This window comes from Ovis aries, chromosome 20, assembly GCF_016772045.2.
Source record: "Ovis aries strain OAR_USU_Benz2616 breed Rambouillet chromosome 20, ARS-UI_Ramb_v3.0, whole genome shotgun sequence".
Taxonomy (NCBI): Eukaryota; Metazoa; Chordata; class Mammalia; order Artiodactyla; family Bovidae; genus Ovis; species Ovis aries.
In genome coordinates this window covers 42,171,730-42,190,280 of record NC_056073.1, presented here as the reverse complement: position 1 = coordinate 42,190,280, position 18,551 = coordinate 42,171,730, and the positions used below count along the sequence as shown (strand labels likewise).

At 38.6% G+C, this 18,551-nt stretch overlaps 1 protein-coding gene across 1 annotated transcript in view; it reads right to left on the bottom strand.

The window, feature by feature from the left end:
- RANBP9 (RAN binding protein 9) overlaps positions 1–18,551 on the bottom strand; it is a 71,632-nt gene that overhangs the window by 31,489 nt on the left and 21,592 nt on the right. Inside the window, exons 3-4 of the mRNA XM_027959166.3 lie at positions 1,390–1,442; positions 330–497 (exon numbers count right to left, since the gene is read on the bottom strand). Coding sequence (XP_027814967.1) covers positions 330–497; positions 1,390–1,442 — 221 coding nt within the window. The remainder of the gene's footprint in view (positions 1–329; positions 498–1,389; positions 1,443–18,551) is intronic.

Sequence of the window (18,551 nt, the reverse complement as noted above, 5' to 3'; positions counted from 1 at the left end):
CTCAGCACCCAGTATCTAGAAAACTGGATCATACTGTAAAGGGCTTTATTCAAAGCAAAGCAGAAAACATGTAGCATTTCCATTACTAGAATAAATATCTGACCATGCAGTTCTTTCTAGTTAGTCCCACAGGTGTGATACGATGTGGCCTTCAATATAAAAAATTAAGATTTTTAATTGAATATGTGCCCATTACATAATACTTCAGATTTAAATTTTCACCGTTTTAAATAATTTCCAGAGGCATCTACTCATAAAGGAGGATTACATAATAAACATTACTACCATGTTGTAAGTACAATAACCATAACATCTGGTTGTTTTAGTACCTAAACTATGTCCATTCTTGGTGTAGAAGCAGGTGTTGTTGATAAGGTTAACACAACAGCCAATGACATCACCAGTTGTAAAAGTTGGTCCATAAGGTTGTCCCGTTCCAGAAGAACAAAATGAATGTCCATCATCACCATGGTAACCATATGAATGTTTATCCCAGCCTAAAAGAGAAAGTTTCAGTGTATTTACAGTGAAAAGTAAGGTTCCCCCATACTAGAACTATTCAGTAAATTTATAACAAGACAAGCAAGAATAGTACAATCTCTGTAAATTTCACCTTTGCAAAGGTAAAATTCCCAAGAGTACATAAATTCTGTATTAAAACACTGCTTACATTAACAAAAATAAATCTGCCACAGAGAACGCTGAACTATGTCATAAACAGAGAGGACTCTTAACAGAAAAAGCAAACAAACAGTAGGACGCAGTCTCCATGCATTTTTCCTTTGCTAATAGACCAAAGGAATTTTGCTTTGATTTGGTTTAAGCACACACGGAGTTTAAAATAACATACAAGATTTTTCTTTCAATTTTCAAGCAGTTTCCTCTAAAGTTAATTTTTAACAGTAAACAGAACATCAGAAAATATAATCGAAGAATCACTTTGGTACAATTATGGTTTTAGGAAAACAGTCTACCATTGTGTCTCACACCTTCCTTCCTTTCCCTTTTTCCTCCTTAGTTTACTTTTAATATCAGCCTAGATACCCAGAGTATTAAACAACTGAAAATGGGGAATTCCTAAAAGTCAGGAATGTGTTGGGTAGGAGACAGAACCAACCACATTAAAACATCTAACGTAGTTGATATCACTAGGTACTAGAAGTTCAAAATACCAACAAACAAAACAAAAACAAGCAAAACAAAATAAGGCATGGCATATTTTGCAAAATAGCATAAAATTTATTAGAAACATTTAGCTTCAACTCTGAACTCATAAAGTGATCAAAAATATAGAAAATTAATGTACTTAACTATCTCAAGTTATTATTACTCAACATTTTTAGCCAGAATTAGCCACAAGACCGTACTGTAATTCAATTACAAGTGTACCTGGCAGTCTGTTCATGTTCACACCTTGAGCAGAAAGGCCAATTCCCATGTAACTGTTTTAAAAAAAAAGGAAGAAAGAAAAGCTGATGATTATAGTTATATATAAGTATAAATTACCAAACACTCTCAAACATTATCAGAATTAAGCCCAAGATGAAATGCACAGGGTAGCTACAAAAAAATTCTTCGAATTCATGAAAAAGCAAAAAGGGCAATATTAAGCAAACAACAAAACCCAGACTCACAGTAAATTCCTATAGCTATCATTCATAAACATACCCAAAGAATTACTTATGTATTCTTACAATTATAAAAATCTTTCCAGCTTATCTACACATACATATTTGGAATTAAGAATTCTAACAGAAAGTACGGAGGGGCATGTGGCTTTTAAAAGGACACAGTAAAAATCTAGTTCCTCCCCTCCCCTAAACAAAGACATGGAGACATATTTGAAAAAAATCCGATTCAGATAAAAGCATCTGCAATACCTAAATATCCTAAAAAGTATGCGGTACAGGGTAACTATGTATTGGTTTTCCGGAAGTATTTAGGCAAATTGACGATATGGACTTCAACATGAAAGCCTTAATTATTAATGTATAAAACATGAGAACAAAATTATCTCTACAAAAGAAATACTAGAGCAAAAGGTAATCATTAAAGTATGCGATTCATTAAAAAAAATTTTAAATATTAATAAAGTCTGATAAAGGGAGTTCAAAATATAATGTAAGAGAAATATTTTTTAAGTATAAAGTACAAAAAAGTATAAAAAGTATAAAGAAATTCATTTACAAATATTGATGCAAAAAAGAAAAACTAAAAAAGCAAACTGAGTCCATTAGTTAATAATTAAATTGCTAATTGTGCAAGATTTAAAATGGTATTTGATGAATTCAGCTACCACTCCTAATAAAAACTCAAATAAAAGGAAGTACCTAAATAAGACACACTTTTTGCCAAATCTAATACAACAAACAAGGTATTCAACAGTGAAACACTTAAGTCATTTCCAATAAAATCAGGCACAGAGATGCCTACAACTGTTAAACATTGTTTTAAAGGTGTTAGTTTAATAATAGAACTAGATAACAAGTATAAATATTATAAGATACAAAATTATATTAATTGTAGTTGCTCTGATTATATACCTTGGAAACTATAGAATATACTATAAGTTTTTAGAATTAACTAGTTATTTTCGGAAAATTTAAGATCCCCTGGAGAAGGTAATAGACACCCACTCCAGTATTCTTGCCTGGAGAATTTCATGAATAGAGGAGCCTGACCGGCCACAGTCCATGAAGTTGCAAAGAGCTAGGCACAACTGAGCAACTAATACACTTTTGGAAATTGACTGAATGTAAGAAAAATATTTTAATTTCTTTTCTAGTAATAATCAGCTAGAGAAAGGAAGTAGAATCTATAGTTACCAATCATAATAACTACAGACACTATAAAACAGGGGCATCATTAAGGATGGAGGCTTCCCAGGTGACTTAAGAGACACGGGATCGATCCCTGGGTTGGGAATATTCCCTGGAGAAGGAAATGGCAACCCACTCTAGTATTCTTGCCTGGAGAATCCAATGGACAAAGGAGCCTAGCGGGCCACAGTCCATAGGGTTGCAAAGAGTCGGACACAACGGAAGTGACTCAGCATGCACGTATACAAAATAAGAGTAAAGAGCTCAAGTAAAGCTCAAAAACGGTATCTTAAAAGTGATAATAAATGAGTATTTTAGTATCTGGATAACATAACATAAGAATAGCAATCTTTCTAAAATCAATATATATGTGTACTGAGGTTCAAGATAAGGCTCCAAATGAGTCTATCTCTTTAAAACTAGAAAAGGTGATTTTAAAGTTCACATGTAAAAATAGAGAATTTTGGTCAAGACAAAGTTAAATAAAAAATAACTTGTGTCTGTCCTACTAGATATTAACATTCACAGATAATGGAATTCGCAAGCGCAATATGACCAACAAGAGTTATGGGTCAAGGGACACAACAATGACAAACCAAGAAGAAACATGTTGGATGTCCAGTCAAGACTCATTAAGTTGGTGTTCTGATTCAGCCCCTTTGTCCCAAATACAGCATACAATGTAATTATTTATGTTTAAAGAAAGTAGTGAGTTACAAGAGAACCTCCGAGAAGAAACACAAAGCAAGCAGGGACAGCTCTGGGCCCGCGGACACCCATGAACCGGGAGGAGTTCCTCCTGAGGCACCAAGGGCTAACAGGCTTCCACAGTGGATCATCAGCTCTGCTCACTGCTTAAAGCCCACAGGGAAGAGGCTCCCCCTCCTGAAGGGAAGAAAACACAGATACCACCCGTAGCCTTAGCTAAAGCTCATCTGAGACTGTGGCCTAGTTAAGCGGGAGGGAGAAGGAACAGCCTCTTAGCTAAGAGCTGGACAAAGTTCCTGACTCCATCTGTGACGCAGCCGTTAACACTCACCCTGAACAGAGAACCTGGCAGCCCTAATGTAGACGGGCTTTTGACTGGGGGCCCAGGAGTTAGAGAGCAACTATAAACTGTAACCAAGAGAAAGTAGACAACTAGATAACAAAATGAAGAAAAATGTTTACCTTCCTAATTAAAATAATGCCACAAAAACAGAATTCTCAAATACACCAAAAATGTGCCATGTTTAATTGTGGCCAACTCTTTGTGACCCCATGGACTATAGCCCGCCAGGCTCCTCTGTCCATGGGAATTCTCCAGGCAAGCATACTGGAGTGGGTTGTCATGCCCTCCTCCAGGGGATCTTTCCAACACAGGGATTGAACCCAGGTCTCGAACCCAGGTCTCCCACACTGCAGGCAGATTCTTTTTTTTTTTTTTTTTTAATTTAATTGGAGGCTAATTACTTTACAATACTGTAGTGATTTCTGCCATATATTCACATGAATCAGCCATGGATTCCCCATCCTGAACTCCCCTCCCCCATCCCTCCCCATCTCATCCCTCCGGGTCATCCCAGTGCACCAGCCCTGAGTGCTCTGTTTCATGCATCAAACCTGGACTGGCGATCTGTTTCACATAAGGTAATATACATATTTCAATGCTATTCTCCCAAATCATCCCACCCTCTCCTTCTCCCACAGAGTAAAAAAGTCTGTTCTTTACATCTGTGTCTCTTTTGATGTCCCACATATAGGGTCATCATTACCATCTTTCTAATATATGCGTTAGTATACTGTATTGGTGTTTTTCTTTCTGGCTTACTTCACTCTGTATAATAGGCTCCAGTTTCATCCACCTCATTAGAACTGATTCAAATGCCTTCTTTCTAATAGCTGAGTAATATTTCATTGTGTATATGTACCACAGCTTTCTTATCCATTCATCTGCTGATGGACATCTAGGTTGCTTCCACGTCCTGGCTATTATAAACAGTGCTGCGATGAACATTGGGGTACACGTGTCTCTTTCAATTCTGGTTTCCTCGGTGTGTATGCCCAGCAGTGGGATTGCTGGGTTGTACGGCAGTTCTATTTCCAGTTTTTAAAGGAGTCTCCACATTGTTCTCCATAGTGGCTGTACTAGTTTGCATTCCCACCAACAGTTTAAGAGGGTTGCATTTTCTCCGTACCCTCTCCAGCATTTACTGTTTGTAGACTTTTTGATAGTAACCATTCTGACCCGCATGAGATGGTACCTCATTGTGGTTTTGATTTGCATTTCTCTGATAATGAGTGATGTTGAGCATCTTTTCATGTGTTTGTTAGCCATCTGTATGTCTTCTTTGGAGAAATGTCTGTTTAGTTCTTTGGCCCATTTTTTGACTGGGTCGTTTATTTTTCTGGAACTGAGCTGCATGAGCTGCTTGTATATTTTGAGATTAATTCTTTGTCAGTTGCTTCGTTTGCTATTATTTTCTCCCATTCTGAAGGCTGTCTTTTCACCTTGCTTATAGTTTCCTTCGTTGTGCAAAGTTTTTAAGTTTAATTAAGTCGCATTTATTTTTGCTTTCATTTCCATTACTTTGGGAGGTGGGTCATAGAGGATCCTGCTGTGATTTATGTCAGAGAGTGTTTTGCCTATGTTTTCCTCTAGGAGTTTTATAGTTTCTGGTCTTACATTTAGATCTTTAATCCATTTTGAGTTTATTTGTGTGTATGGTGTTAGAAAGTGTTCTAGTTTCATTCTTTTACAAGTGGTTGACCAGTTTTCCCAGCACCACTTGTTAAAGAGACTGTATTTTCTCCATTGTATATTCTTGTGCAGGCAGACTCTTTACTGTCTGAGCCACCAGGGAAGCCCAAGAACACTGGAGTGGGCAGCCTATCCCTTCTCCAAGGGAACTTCCCCACCCAGGAATCGAACAGAGTCCCCTGCATTGCCAGCAGGTTCTTCACCAGCTGAGCTACACAGGAAGCCCCCCCCCCAAAGGTGCATAAGACCAATGAAATACACAACTGGAACATGAATTCATTCTAGAAGACATCAATGGAGAGTATGATTTAAAAAAAAAGCATTTAAAAAATACATTCATTTAGGATTATGTTAAAAAAATGGAATCATCATTATTAAAAAGGACAGTGGAACACCAATATTTACTGAGATAGTTTAGCGAGTGATTTCCCACAATTAAAAAATATTTTGGTTAAGTTGAAAGTGCACATCACACACACTGAGGAAGATAAAAATAGACTCACACACAAACACACTATAGACTGTCGATACAAACTCCTAAAAGCTTCCAAAGAGAAAGGCAGATCAAGTCAGAAGGAATGACAATTAAAACGAAAGCTGACTCCTCTCCAGCAGCGGCTGATGACAGTAAACGACGGCACAAAGCACTGAGAGTAAAGACCTGTCAACCCAGCACTTAATCCCAGGTAAAGCCTCATCCAAGAATGAGGGCAAAACAAGGCATTCTATGGCATAATAAAGCTAATACTCTGCTATCCACAAATGCTCACGAAAGAACTATTTGAGAATAGACTTCAGTAGAAAGTCCAGTGAAACCAGAAGGAAATGCATGAGACAGAGAAATGACAATTAGCAAAGAAAATTATGAAATGTCATTAAACTCACTGAAAAATATTGTTAATTTAAAAAATTATAATCCAGTTACAACATGCAATTCAAAATTACCTGACATATAAAGACATAGTATAACATGATCCCTCACTGGCTTTCACACAAGAACAACTCAGAGGTGTGCCAAATTTATAGCAAGGACTGTGTCACTGTGACTATTAGCATTCCACTCTCTGTGCTGAGGGGCGGACTGGCACAGAGGAGGTGCTCAATGCACATTTTCGAATGAAGGGTTAGTTTGCCTAAAAAATATTGCATAAATTAATGGTAGGACATTTTTAGAGTTCAGCATAGCTTATTGCTAAAAGCTAAATACAGACAGATAAATATATTCATCTAATAAAAACATCCTATTCAAGAAAAAGGGGAAGAAATAAATCTGACTTTATTTGTAAATAACATCACTTTAACAAAAGATAAACACAAAATAATCAGTAAAGTTAATAAGTGAATTTAAATACAATTGCATGATACAGAATTACTATATAAAAGTATCTATTGTATTTATATATACTGACAGCAAACACTAAGAAAATAAAAATTTAAAAACAATTACATCTACAAAAGGACCAGAAAGCATAAAGCATTTAAGAACTGAACAAAAGACATGTAGAATTTCTCAGCTGAAAATTACTAAACAATGATGGGGAAATTAAAGAAGATGTAAATAAATAGAGAGATACATCACATTTATGGACTAGAAGACTCAATATTATTAAGGCTACAATTCTCTCCAAATTGATCTCTAGTCAATGCAATCCAAATTATACTCAGGCTAGGAGGTTTCTATAAAACTGACAGGCTGATTCTAACATCTGAAATAAACAGGATCTAAAATATCCAAAAGAAAGTATGAGAAAGAATACCGATGTAGGACTTACATCATTTGACCTCAAGATTCACCTAGCATAAACCTGAGTAATCAGGACAGTGTGGTACTGGCACGAAGGATCAACAAACAAATCAACGCAGTGGATTCAGAAAGAGACCCAAAAGAGTTCCACACTTATCCAATCATTTTTACAAGGGTGCCAAAACGGTCCAAAAGAGTAAGGAAGGTTTTTCTATCAACAGTGATAGAACTGATATCCATTTGCAAAAGTAAACATTAATCTCTACCTCACACGATATATAAACCTCAACTGAAAATGGATCACAGTCCTAAACACAAAGATTAAATGTATAAAGCTTCTAAAAGAAAACACATAAAAGTATCTTACTTACATGGGGATAAAGCAAATACCTATTAGGACACAGAAAGCAAGAACCATTAAATAACAAACTCGTGAGTCAGACATCAACAAAATTAAACTCTGCCCCAAACACATAAGACAATCTAATTTTTATAAATGAACCAAAGATCTGAATAGACACTTCACAAAATATCATAGAGCACTGCAGATAAACAAGAAGCACACGACACGCTGCACTGCAGTGACGAGCAGTCACTAAAAAGGGAAATTAACGCCACACTGAGGCACCACTATACGCCCAGCAGAATGGTCACGATTTCAGGCTGACCACACCAGTACTGCCAAGAATCTGGTACAATAAGAACTTTCGCACGCTGTTGGTGGGAACGTAAAGTGGTACAACCCCTTTGGAACGTGGCTGGCAGTCTCTCCTAAGTCTGAGTGTATGCTTACCCCAAAACCCTGCGGTTCCACTCAGAAGAGAAATGAAGGCAACATGTGCACCTAGAAACTTGTATAACCGTGCTCCTGAGAACTTCCTTCACTAAAGAGAAAAAGCTGAAACAGCCCACGTATCTATCAACAAGTGAACGGATTCACAAACTGTGGTATGTTCTACTCAGAAATAAAATGGAAAGTGAAGTACTGATACACACAACACGGATGACCTAAAAAATGTAATCCTGAATCAAAGAAATCTACAAAAGAGTCTATGCTGTGTGATGCCTTTTGCAGACATACCTCATTTTACTCAGCTTCACAGATACAGCTTTAAAGCAACCAACTGAAGGTCTGTGGCAACCCTGCACCCACAAGGTCCATCAGCACCGATCTGCGAGCAGCAACTGCTCACTTTGCGTCTCTATCACGTTTTGGGAATTCTTGTAATATTTCAACCATTTCCATTATTACTAGCATTTTTAGCAATTAAATACTTTTAAATTAAGGGATATACTTTTTTTTTTTGACATAATGCTATTGCACAATGAACAGATGATGGTATAATGTTAACATAACTCATCTGTACTGGGAAACCAAAAAAATTCATGTGACTTGCTTTATTGTGATTATTTGCTTCACTGTGGTAGTCTGAAACCGAACCTGCAATTTCTCCAAAGTATGCCTGTATATGAGGTTCTGGAACAGGCAAAATGAAAACAATGGCACTTCTGAGACAGTGAGGACAGGGCCTAACTGGGAAAGAGGAGGAGGAAACACTTCTACTCATCAAATGGTACACTGCAGACTTCACAGTACGTAACTTTTATAATTTTTAAAAGAGCAGTAAGCAAGTATCAAACTCTAGTTAACGCTATGCATGCCATAATCATTAGGACTTAAGTCTGTTTACTTGGAAATACATTAAAAAATAAGATCGATGGCTGGGTGGACAGGAATGGGCAGATATGGGATAGAGCAATTACAGTCAGTTCTGCTATTATCATGATGTCTGAGTTCCTTAAAATCATTGCAGTTACAACATCATGCAATAAAAACCACAGAGCTTAAGGAGAAAATGGGTTTAAGAGCACAACATTCAAAAACTTCATCATATCTTTTTTTTTAAAGGGTAAAAATCCAATTAAAAACTAACAAAATTCAATAACAATGGTTTTACACATGTGCAGTTGTCACGAGATACATAAATACTATAATAAATATGGCGCCTTACACTGAGAAAGACCTAAAGGTTACTTGGGGAAGTTGGTGAAACAGAACTGCAGCGTGTGAGTTGCAGAGTGGTAGAAGGAGAGACTGGACAAGGGAGATTTGCAACACCAGATGTGCAGGGCTGCGGCTCACAATCAAGAGTGAACCAAGACAGCTGGCAGCTGTCTGAGGTGTTGCATGACATACAAAAGCAAGCTCACACTCAACAGCAGTGAGAGAGCGAGAAGATTCGATGGACAAGAAGCTTATTGTGGTAGTATGTGCAGTAAGCCCCCGACATATGAATCTTCAAGCTGCGAACTCTCACAGATGCAAACGTGCGTTCACATGTCCAATCACGTAAGTTAGTCCACGCGTCTGGCGTACACGGTCATGTGTGTGCATCCTCTACACGTGGTCGCGCTTTTGCGCACAGTATCATTATTTCAAGGGTGCTCAGAAGCAAGCGGAAAAGCAGCGGCGACGTAGCTGGTACTGCTGGGAAGAGCGACTGGTTATAATCTGTCAGAAAGCATCTGCATCACCTGTAAAGCAGTGAAGGGTTACTTGAAAATGGACTTAATAGTGCTTGAAAACGTCTACTGCAACTCTACCAATAAAATTTTCTAAAGAACTATACATGCTATCTCAAGAGAGAAGAGAAAATGCAATCATTTTCAAAAATGAACACTGAAGCGGGGAAAAGATTTTTTAAAAAGCCAACAGGGAACAAATGCAATGGATAAAATAGTTAAAATCAAGGCTGGTATCACCCCAGCTATAACAATAGTCATTTTCAATGTGAGAGGTCTAAACACAACAATCAAAAGAAACTGACAGACTGACTGAGAGAACAAGACCCACAGATGCTGTCCACAAGAAACCTATTTTACATTATAAAGACGCAGACAGGTGAGCATGAAGGGATGGAGAGAGGTACACTATGCTAATACTATGCTAATACTAATCAAAAGAAGCTGGACCAGTTATATTAGTTTCAAACAAAGCAGATTTCAGAACAATTCTTAATGTTGATGCACCTAGTAACAAAATGTCAAAAGATGTGAGGCAAAAACTGATAGAATTACACAGAAAAGTAGTCAAATCCACTATTATAACTGGAGACATCTGTAACGGGCAGACAGAGCAGGAGGAAAACCAGTAAGGATATAGAGAACGCCATCCATCAACTGGATTTCACCGACATTCACATCTAAAAACATCAGAATATACGTTCTTTTCAAGTTCAAAAAAACAGTCACCAGGAAAGATCAGATTCATATTTTTAAAAACTGAAATAATACAAGGGACACTCTGAAACCAATAATGAAGTTGAACAAGAACTCAAAAGCTGAAAAATCTCAAATTATTTAGTGATTAAGCATCACACTGCTAAATAACAAAAAGGTCACGAAGATTTCTCAAAAGAAATTTTAAAATATCTTAGACTAAATAAAAATGAAAATATAACTTATCAAAATTTGTGGGATGCAGCTTAAAAAAGGTAGAGGAAAATTTATAGTACTGAACATTATAATAATCTAAAATCAATAATTTATGCTTCTATCTTAGGGAATCAGTAATTAAGAAAAATATAAGCCTAGGAAGAGAACAAATAATAAAAATCAGAGCAGAAATCAATGAAATTGAAAACAGGAAACCTGAGAAAATAAAAAAAATCAAAAGCTGGTTCTTCACACTGTTAGTCATCAGGGAAAAGCAATCAAAACCAGAGTGAGCTATCACATCACACCTGTCAGAACAGCCCTCATCAGAAAGACCCCAAATAAATACTGGCAAAGATGTGGAGCAAAGGGAACCTTTGTACACTGTTCGTGGGAATGTAAACTGGTGCAGTCAATTAAAAAATAGTTCTAAAAACAGACTACCATATGATAAAGCAATTCCACTCCTGAAGACAATGAAAACACTAATTTTAAAGGATACATGCACCCTAGTGTTCACATCAGCATTATTTCCAACAGCCAAGATATGGGAGCAACTTAAGTGTCACATAAATAAAGAAGATGTGATGTCACACACACACACAGAGTGCTATGCAGCCAAGAATTCTGCCACTTGCAACAACATGGAGGACTAGGAGAGTATTAAGCTCAGCGAAATAAGTCAGACAAAGAAAAACAGATACTATATGCTATCACTTATATATGGAATCTAAAATATACAAGGAATAAATATAACAAAACATAAACAGACTCACAGATACAGAAAACAAGATAAAGGATAGAGGATGAAGAGGTATAAACTACTATGTATGCACTAAATAAGCTACATGGGCATACTGTATAGCATAGGGAATACAGCCAGTATTTCATAATAATTTTAACTGGAGTAAAACCTAGAAAAATGCCCAATCACTATGCTGTACACCGGAAACTAATACAATACTATAAAGCAACTATACTTCAATCAGTAAAGAGGAGGGCTGGAAAGAGTCCCACCCCGCTCCCCCAGCAAAGAAATCTAAAAAAACTGGCTATCCAAAAAACCCAATAAAAAGATTCCAGGAAAGCAGGAAGGGAAGGTCCAAAAGAGGTTAGTAATTAATTCCATCACTGCTCACAACAGAGAATATCTTTAAAGAGGAGACTACAAGTATTACTATAAACTAATTTTCTAAGCGTAAAAATACACTGATGCCCCACCTTAAAAAAAAAAAAGGCAAACAGACCACATCATAATAAAAAAAAACCAAAATTCAAACGTGACAAAAATGTTTAAAGCTTCCTTTCTCTCCTATTTCCACCTAACCACTTCCCCATATCTACAGGCAATTAGTGTCACCAGCGACTTGTGAGATCCGTTCATAGTCTTCTCTGGCATATTTGCTTGTACGTTCAAAAGGAAATAGTAGAAAAAAAACAAGAATCAGTGAAAATGGTTACCTATGGGGGAAGACCAGGGTAAAGGGGGCCTTCTGTGAAGGGCCTTCTTGTACAGTTTTAATTTGTGAACAATGTAAATGTTCAGACGTCTTATTTAAACAAAAATCAAACAGAAAAAAGCAATCCCTATAAACGAAGATAAATTTTAACAAGTGAAACTAATAAAATGTCAATTGGTGTGAAACTGTAAAAAAAAAACCATGCGGTATTCAACATTCTTTCAGTAATAGTATTGGTATGTTCATTCAGAAATGTATAGTTATGTTCTAGGACAAAGCAAATAAAATCATGTCAACAGGATTAGAAACAAGATTTTCAGAGTAAGAAAAGAGATTCAAGTGCAAAACTGGAGAATTAAAACTGGTTTGAAAACTCTGACCTTGAAATGCATTTAGGAAAAAAAAAAAAAAAAGTATTCCTGCATGGACAGATCTGGGATAAAGCAAATAGAGCAAAACCCTAACTCTAAACTTAAGGTGGTATGTGGGTGTTCACTGCATTAACTTTTCTTGGCACGAGGAAGGCTGCTGAGGTCCCGCACCACCTAAATCACAGAGCGGGCAGCCCTAGGATGAGGGGCAACTCCACGCCAGCCTGTGCTTCTTTCCCAAACAGTTACTACTCTGTCATCACTTTAAACATCTCAACCAGCCCTCCTGAATAACCTCTCCAAGTGCCAAATCACCCAGAAAAAATCAGAAGGTCCAGGACTAACAGATCACGTCTCTCTATTCTGGAACATTTACTTTTATGTAAGTGATTTCAGCAGCAGGCAAACAGCAAGCATGCAATATATCTGAAATAAACATAAATGGACTGGTTACAAACTGTTTTCTGATTCTGTATAACTGAAATATGACTAAGTAATAATATATTCATTATGATGGTGATTGCAGCCATGAAATTAAATGACGCTTACTCCTTGAAAGAAAAGTTATGACCAACCTAGATAGCATATTCAAAAGCAGAGACATTACTTTGCCAACAAATGTCCGTCTAGTCAAGGCTATGGTTTTTCCAGTGGTCATGTATGGATATGAGAGTTGGACTGTGAAGAAAGCCGAGCACTGAAGAATTGATCCTTTTGAACCGTGGTGTTGGAGAAGACTCTTGAGAGTCCCTTGGACTGCAGGGATATCCAACCAGTCCATTCTAAAGGCCTTTGGAAGGACTGATGCTAAAGCTGAAACTCCAGTACTTTGGCCACCTCATGGGAAGAGTTGACTCATTGGAAAATACTCTGATGCTGGGAGGGATTAGGGGCAGGAGGAGAAGGGGAGGACAGAGGATGAGATGGCTGGATGGCATCACTGACTCAATGGACGTGAGTCTGAGTGAACTCCGGGAGATGGTGATGGACAGGGAGGCCTGGTGTGCTGCGATTCATGGGGTCGCAAAGAGTCGGACACGACTGAGCGACTGAACTGAACTGATTCATTACGACAAAGCTATACAACCTTAACAGGCTTCCCTGGTGGCTCTGTGCTCAAGAATCCGCCTGTTAATGCAGGCGACCTGGGTTTGGTTGCCTGGGTAGGGAAGATTCCCCGCACAAGAAATGGCAACCCAGTATTCTTGCCTGGAGAGCTACAGTTATGGAGCCACAGAGTTAGACAAGATTCAGGGACCAAACATGAACGACAAATACAACCTTAATGCTATATTGAAAGACTGTGGGTATCTTCAAGACATTATTAAAATGGGATTGTCTCTCAATTTTTAATTAAACTCATATTAAGTATAGGTAGTGATATACATGATTCGCATATATCTTAAACCAAATTTTCATTCTTAGACTGTTAAAATCTGTTTAAATAGAAGGAAAAAAGGCAGAATATACCCCAAAATATCAACTGTAGTTTAGTATGAGTTATAGGACTGCAAATGCTATTTAAAATAGTTATGGTTTTTTCTACTTCACAGGATTTGTCTGATTTTCTCTTTTGCATAAGAATACACTACCAGGGGACTTCCTTGGTGGTCCACTGGTTAAGACTCCAATAGGCTTCCAATGCAAGGGGAGGAGGTTTGATTCCTGATCAGGGAATTAAGATCCCACATGCTGCATGCAATGAGATATATATAAATATAAATATAAATATATACACACACACACATATATATTCCTTGGAAGAATACATTACCTTACAACTGAAGAAAATGTTCTTTAAAAAAATCCACATGCATTTGCTGGGCATAAAATAAGTGATGGAGCAGGCATAGAGGTGACTTGGGATTTCAACAACACTGAAGATAGATAACCAACTCAAGAATAATTGAAGAAACGTGGTGGTTATATATCTCTAGGGCACCTTTCCCACATTCACTAGGCACTTGTTAAATAACACATTCCTCCTCACCATCAAAAATGCAGCTCCCAAGCATCTTTGGTGGTTTCAAAACGTGGGGAAAGGAAGTATCTAAAACCCAAGCTTCCCCTTGTCCATTTTGTAAACACCAACACCTATACTTGGCGCGTGCCACAGGGCTGGGGTTTGCCGAGGAAAAGCCGTTCTTCCCGCCACCTGCACCCGGGCCCCTGTTCTGTGCCCGACATTGTTCTGTGCACTGAGGACACATTAGTGAAAAAAACTGTCGCCAAACTGCCCCTCCTCCTCCTCCTCACGTAGACTCTCTGTCACTGGCGCACCCTGCCTGGCAGCTCCAGGAACGCCACCGCAGAAATGCCACCACACCTCCTCTCAAGCCTCACGAGAAGCAGCAATCCTCAAATGTCTCCATTCTGCCTATTGTTTTGCTGGCTCTTTACTGATTTCATTCCTCCTTCACCCAGCCTGAACTGAAATTGTCCGTTTGAAAGTTCCTTCACCAGTAAACCTCAACTACTACAACTGTTCTTCTAACTTCCTAAACTGTAATTTTCCATTCTGCATCAATCATGCAATTCAACTTTCCTCCCCAGCCAGCTGAGTACACAGTGAGAAATAATGTGACATATGTAAATTGCTGTCACAACAAATTCATGGTTTTAGATCTCACAGTTCAACATTTTTACTTCTCTGATCAAGGTATATTTTACTAAGTAACTATGAGTGGGACAACAGAGATTAAGTTGTAAAGAAGACAAAAGTCTGTGCTCTAGTGGAGCTCACACTCTAACAAGGAAGACAGATCTTACATAAATAATTATGAATATGATGAAATGCTATGACGGGGAGTAGAAGTGCTATGAAAGCAGATAAAAGGAGTCTAACCTAGTTTGGAGGTGCAAAGGCTGTCAAGACAGGCTCCCCAAAGCAGAGATGTTTCTCCTCTAATCAACTGCATATTCCAGCCCACATTCCTAACTTATATTTAACCCCTCGACCCCACTCTGTCAGTAAAGGAGCTTGTTTCCTCAACTTGCCTTGGATTCCCCGGTGACTCCCTCTCCTTAATTTACATATATGACCAAGCTTCTCCTGCCCAAGCAGAAGTTGAACTCATTTTTCTAGAGAGTAACTTGGCCACTGCATTATGTATCTAAAAGTGTACACACTCCTTCTTTTGATACATTAATTCTACTTCAAGAAATCTTTCCTAAGAAAGATTTTTAAAAAAAATCATTTAACACGAATACGCAAATGCAAAACATTTTTTAGAATAGCGAAAAATTAGAGAAACAACTTAAATAACAAGAGGAGAACAGCTATGGATAGGCCTTAATACACATACAATAGATGATACTGCAGGAAAAAAATAAAGTGAAAAGAAGACAGATGACAAAGCTTTTAATCTTAAAGCAAAAGGCTTACACCTGCAAGCAGGTTAAAAAATACATAGTAAGTAAATCAATAATAAAAATAGGCTATAAAACTGTTAGCTGTGTAATAAAAGTGTATATATAAACACTGGAAGGAAACAAGTTGAATCATTAACAGAATTTATACAAGATGTAATTTTCTTCCTATTTTTCTGAAGGGACAGAAAATGACTATTTCCCATAACAGCCACACAGCTAGGCAGCTCCATTAACTCCGTCCCATACTCTTAACTCTCTAACACACACCCCAACTTTAAGAAATTTGCTAGAACAAGGATTAACCACCTCCCCGGTGACCAACCAGCAGACACTTCAGTTCTCCTTTTAACTGGCCTCCCTGGCTGCTAACACCCAGGACTCTCCACAACCTTCCTTCTGACTCTGACCATCCCTGCTCAGAATTCTTAGCTATTAACACTCTTCTACATTTCCTATAAATGAGGTGTTTCAGATGTCCATCCTCTGGCCTCCTCTTTTCTACGCCACATACTTGGACGAGTATATCAATCCTCATGGCTTCAACAACTTACATTCTGAGGACTCTAAAATCCACTGACAGCTTTTCTCTCTCCTAAATCCCATTTATTTTTAGTCAAAGCCCTACTATTAATTCATCATCTGGATGTCTCACACTGTTCCCATTATCTGCAATTTCAAAGCTCCACTTCCCTCCAGTATTCTTTATCATGTTCAGTCACAGCACCATCTATCTAACTGACTGTCCCAGTCACCACCCTTCATTCTTTGCTTTTTAACAGCTACCCGTACTATTCCCACTTCCTAATCAAGCCTCTTCGTTTTCTTTAAAGTCCTAAAGAGCTAACAAATCCATCTATTTTTGTCACTAACTCCACTACAAAGATTAAGCCAATTCAAAATCATAATGGCCCAACTGGTCCTCTTGTGTCTCTCAGACCTCTCTTTTCTGTAACAGAGTAACCGTCCCAACATGCAAATCCAATCGTTATCATTCCCCATTAAAACTAGCACCTAATAGGTAGAGATTATCCATTAGCGGTCCCTTCATGATAAACCCTAGACACATTCCTGCCACAAACCTTTGCGTTTCTCTTTCTCCATTGGCAACAGCAGCATCAAGGATTCGCAGCAGGCACTGCAATAGCTGCTTTACCTGAACTATTTACAACCCTATGAGGTTGGCACTGTTTCCATTTTACAGAAAAGGGAAAAAAAAAGTTTGTCAAAAAGTATAAGGACACAGAACTAGTAAGTAGCAGAAAAGTGAAAGTGATGTAGTCGCTCAGTCAAATCCAACTCTCTGTACCCCATTAACAATGGGGTCCCAGTCCCAGTAGGCTCCTCTGTCCATGGGATTCTCCAGGCCAGAATACTGGAGTGGGTTGCCATGCCCTCCTCCACGGGATCTTTCCTACCCAGGGATCGAACCCAGGCCTCCCACATTGCGGGCATTCTTTACTGTCTGAGCCACCAGGGAAGCCCCGATTAGTGGCAGAGCCAATATCCAAATCTCCATCTTTCTAATCCCAAAGTACTTCACTGTATTTTAGCAAAAGTAACTAAATCAGCTTCTAAAGCAGCTATTTGTCTTTGAAGACTCTGCTCAGGGACGAACTCTGGAGGGATTCCTAGGAAACCAGTCTAAGGAGGGTGAGCAGGTGGCTGAAGGACAGGGAAGTGAGAAAGACTTGTGTTCGGCTTTCTTCCTCTTTCATAACTACATGCACTTTCTAGAGGCTTCCCTGATTGCCGCCCCATCTTCCAACAGAGCTGGTCACTTTCTCCACCACACTTCTCTATTTTGTCCATACAGCTATCATTATACGTTATAATGTGTTGCCATGCTCACTTCTCATCTTACCGACACACATCTGGAAGGCAGGGACCCAGTCTCAGCCAACACATCCTTGTAAACCCTGGGTTCCTAGCACAGCAGCTGGTACGTAAGAGGCGCCCAACAAGGGGAACTACCTCTTCCTCCTCTCTTCTTTTTAACCTCTATCACAATTCAATCCTAGGTAACACCCTCAGAGCCTCACTCCCGTCTCTGGCTCTCTCCCACACTGTATCCCCTCCCAACCCGGTACTGTTTTTCTAAACAGATAAAATATCACTGCCTGATTCAAGAAGACTGAAGGCCCTCTTCTGCCTACAGAGTATCCGCCCACAGAACTATCATCAAGGCTCTCCAAGATCCGATTCCAACTCCGCTCATACTTCTGTAAACTCTTCACTATAAGCCCTCAAGTCGCCACCAGTACTGGGTCAGGTACCTCAGCCAAAGACACCAGACGGTTCCATTCCTCCCACTTGGCACAGTCTGGAATATTCTTCCCCAACAAGGTGTCTCAAATTCTAACTCATTTTCTAAGGCCTATCAAATACTATTTCCCTTATAAATCTGTTTCCTGGAGCTAGAATCATCATCTCCTCAGTTTTCCCATATAGTCACTCATTCTTTACACACTTGGTATGTCTTCACCTAGTTATTCGCACATACCTGCTCCCTGCCCTGCACCACTGTCCCCTCCACATACTGAACTCTGTATTCCTTGAGGACAAGAATCCACATTCGGCTCACTCAATGCATTTACTGGGCTGCTGCTGCCT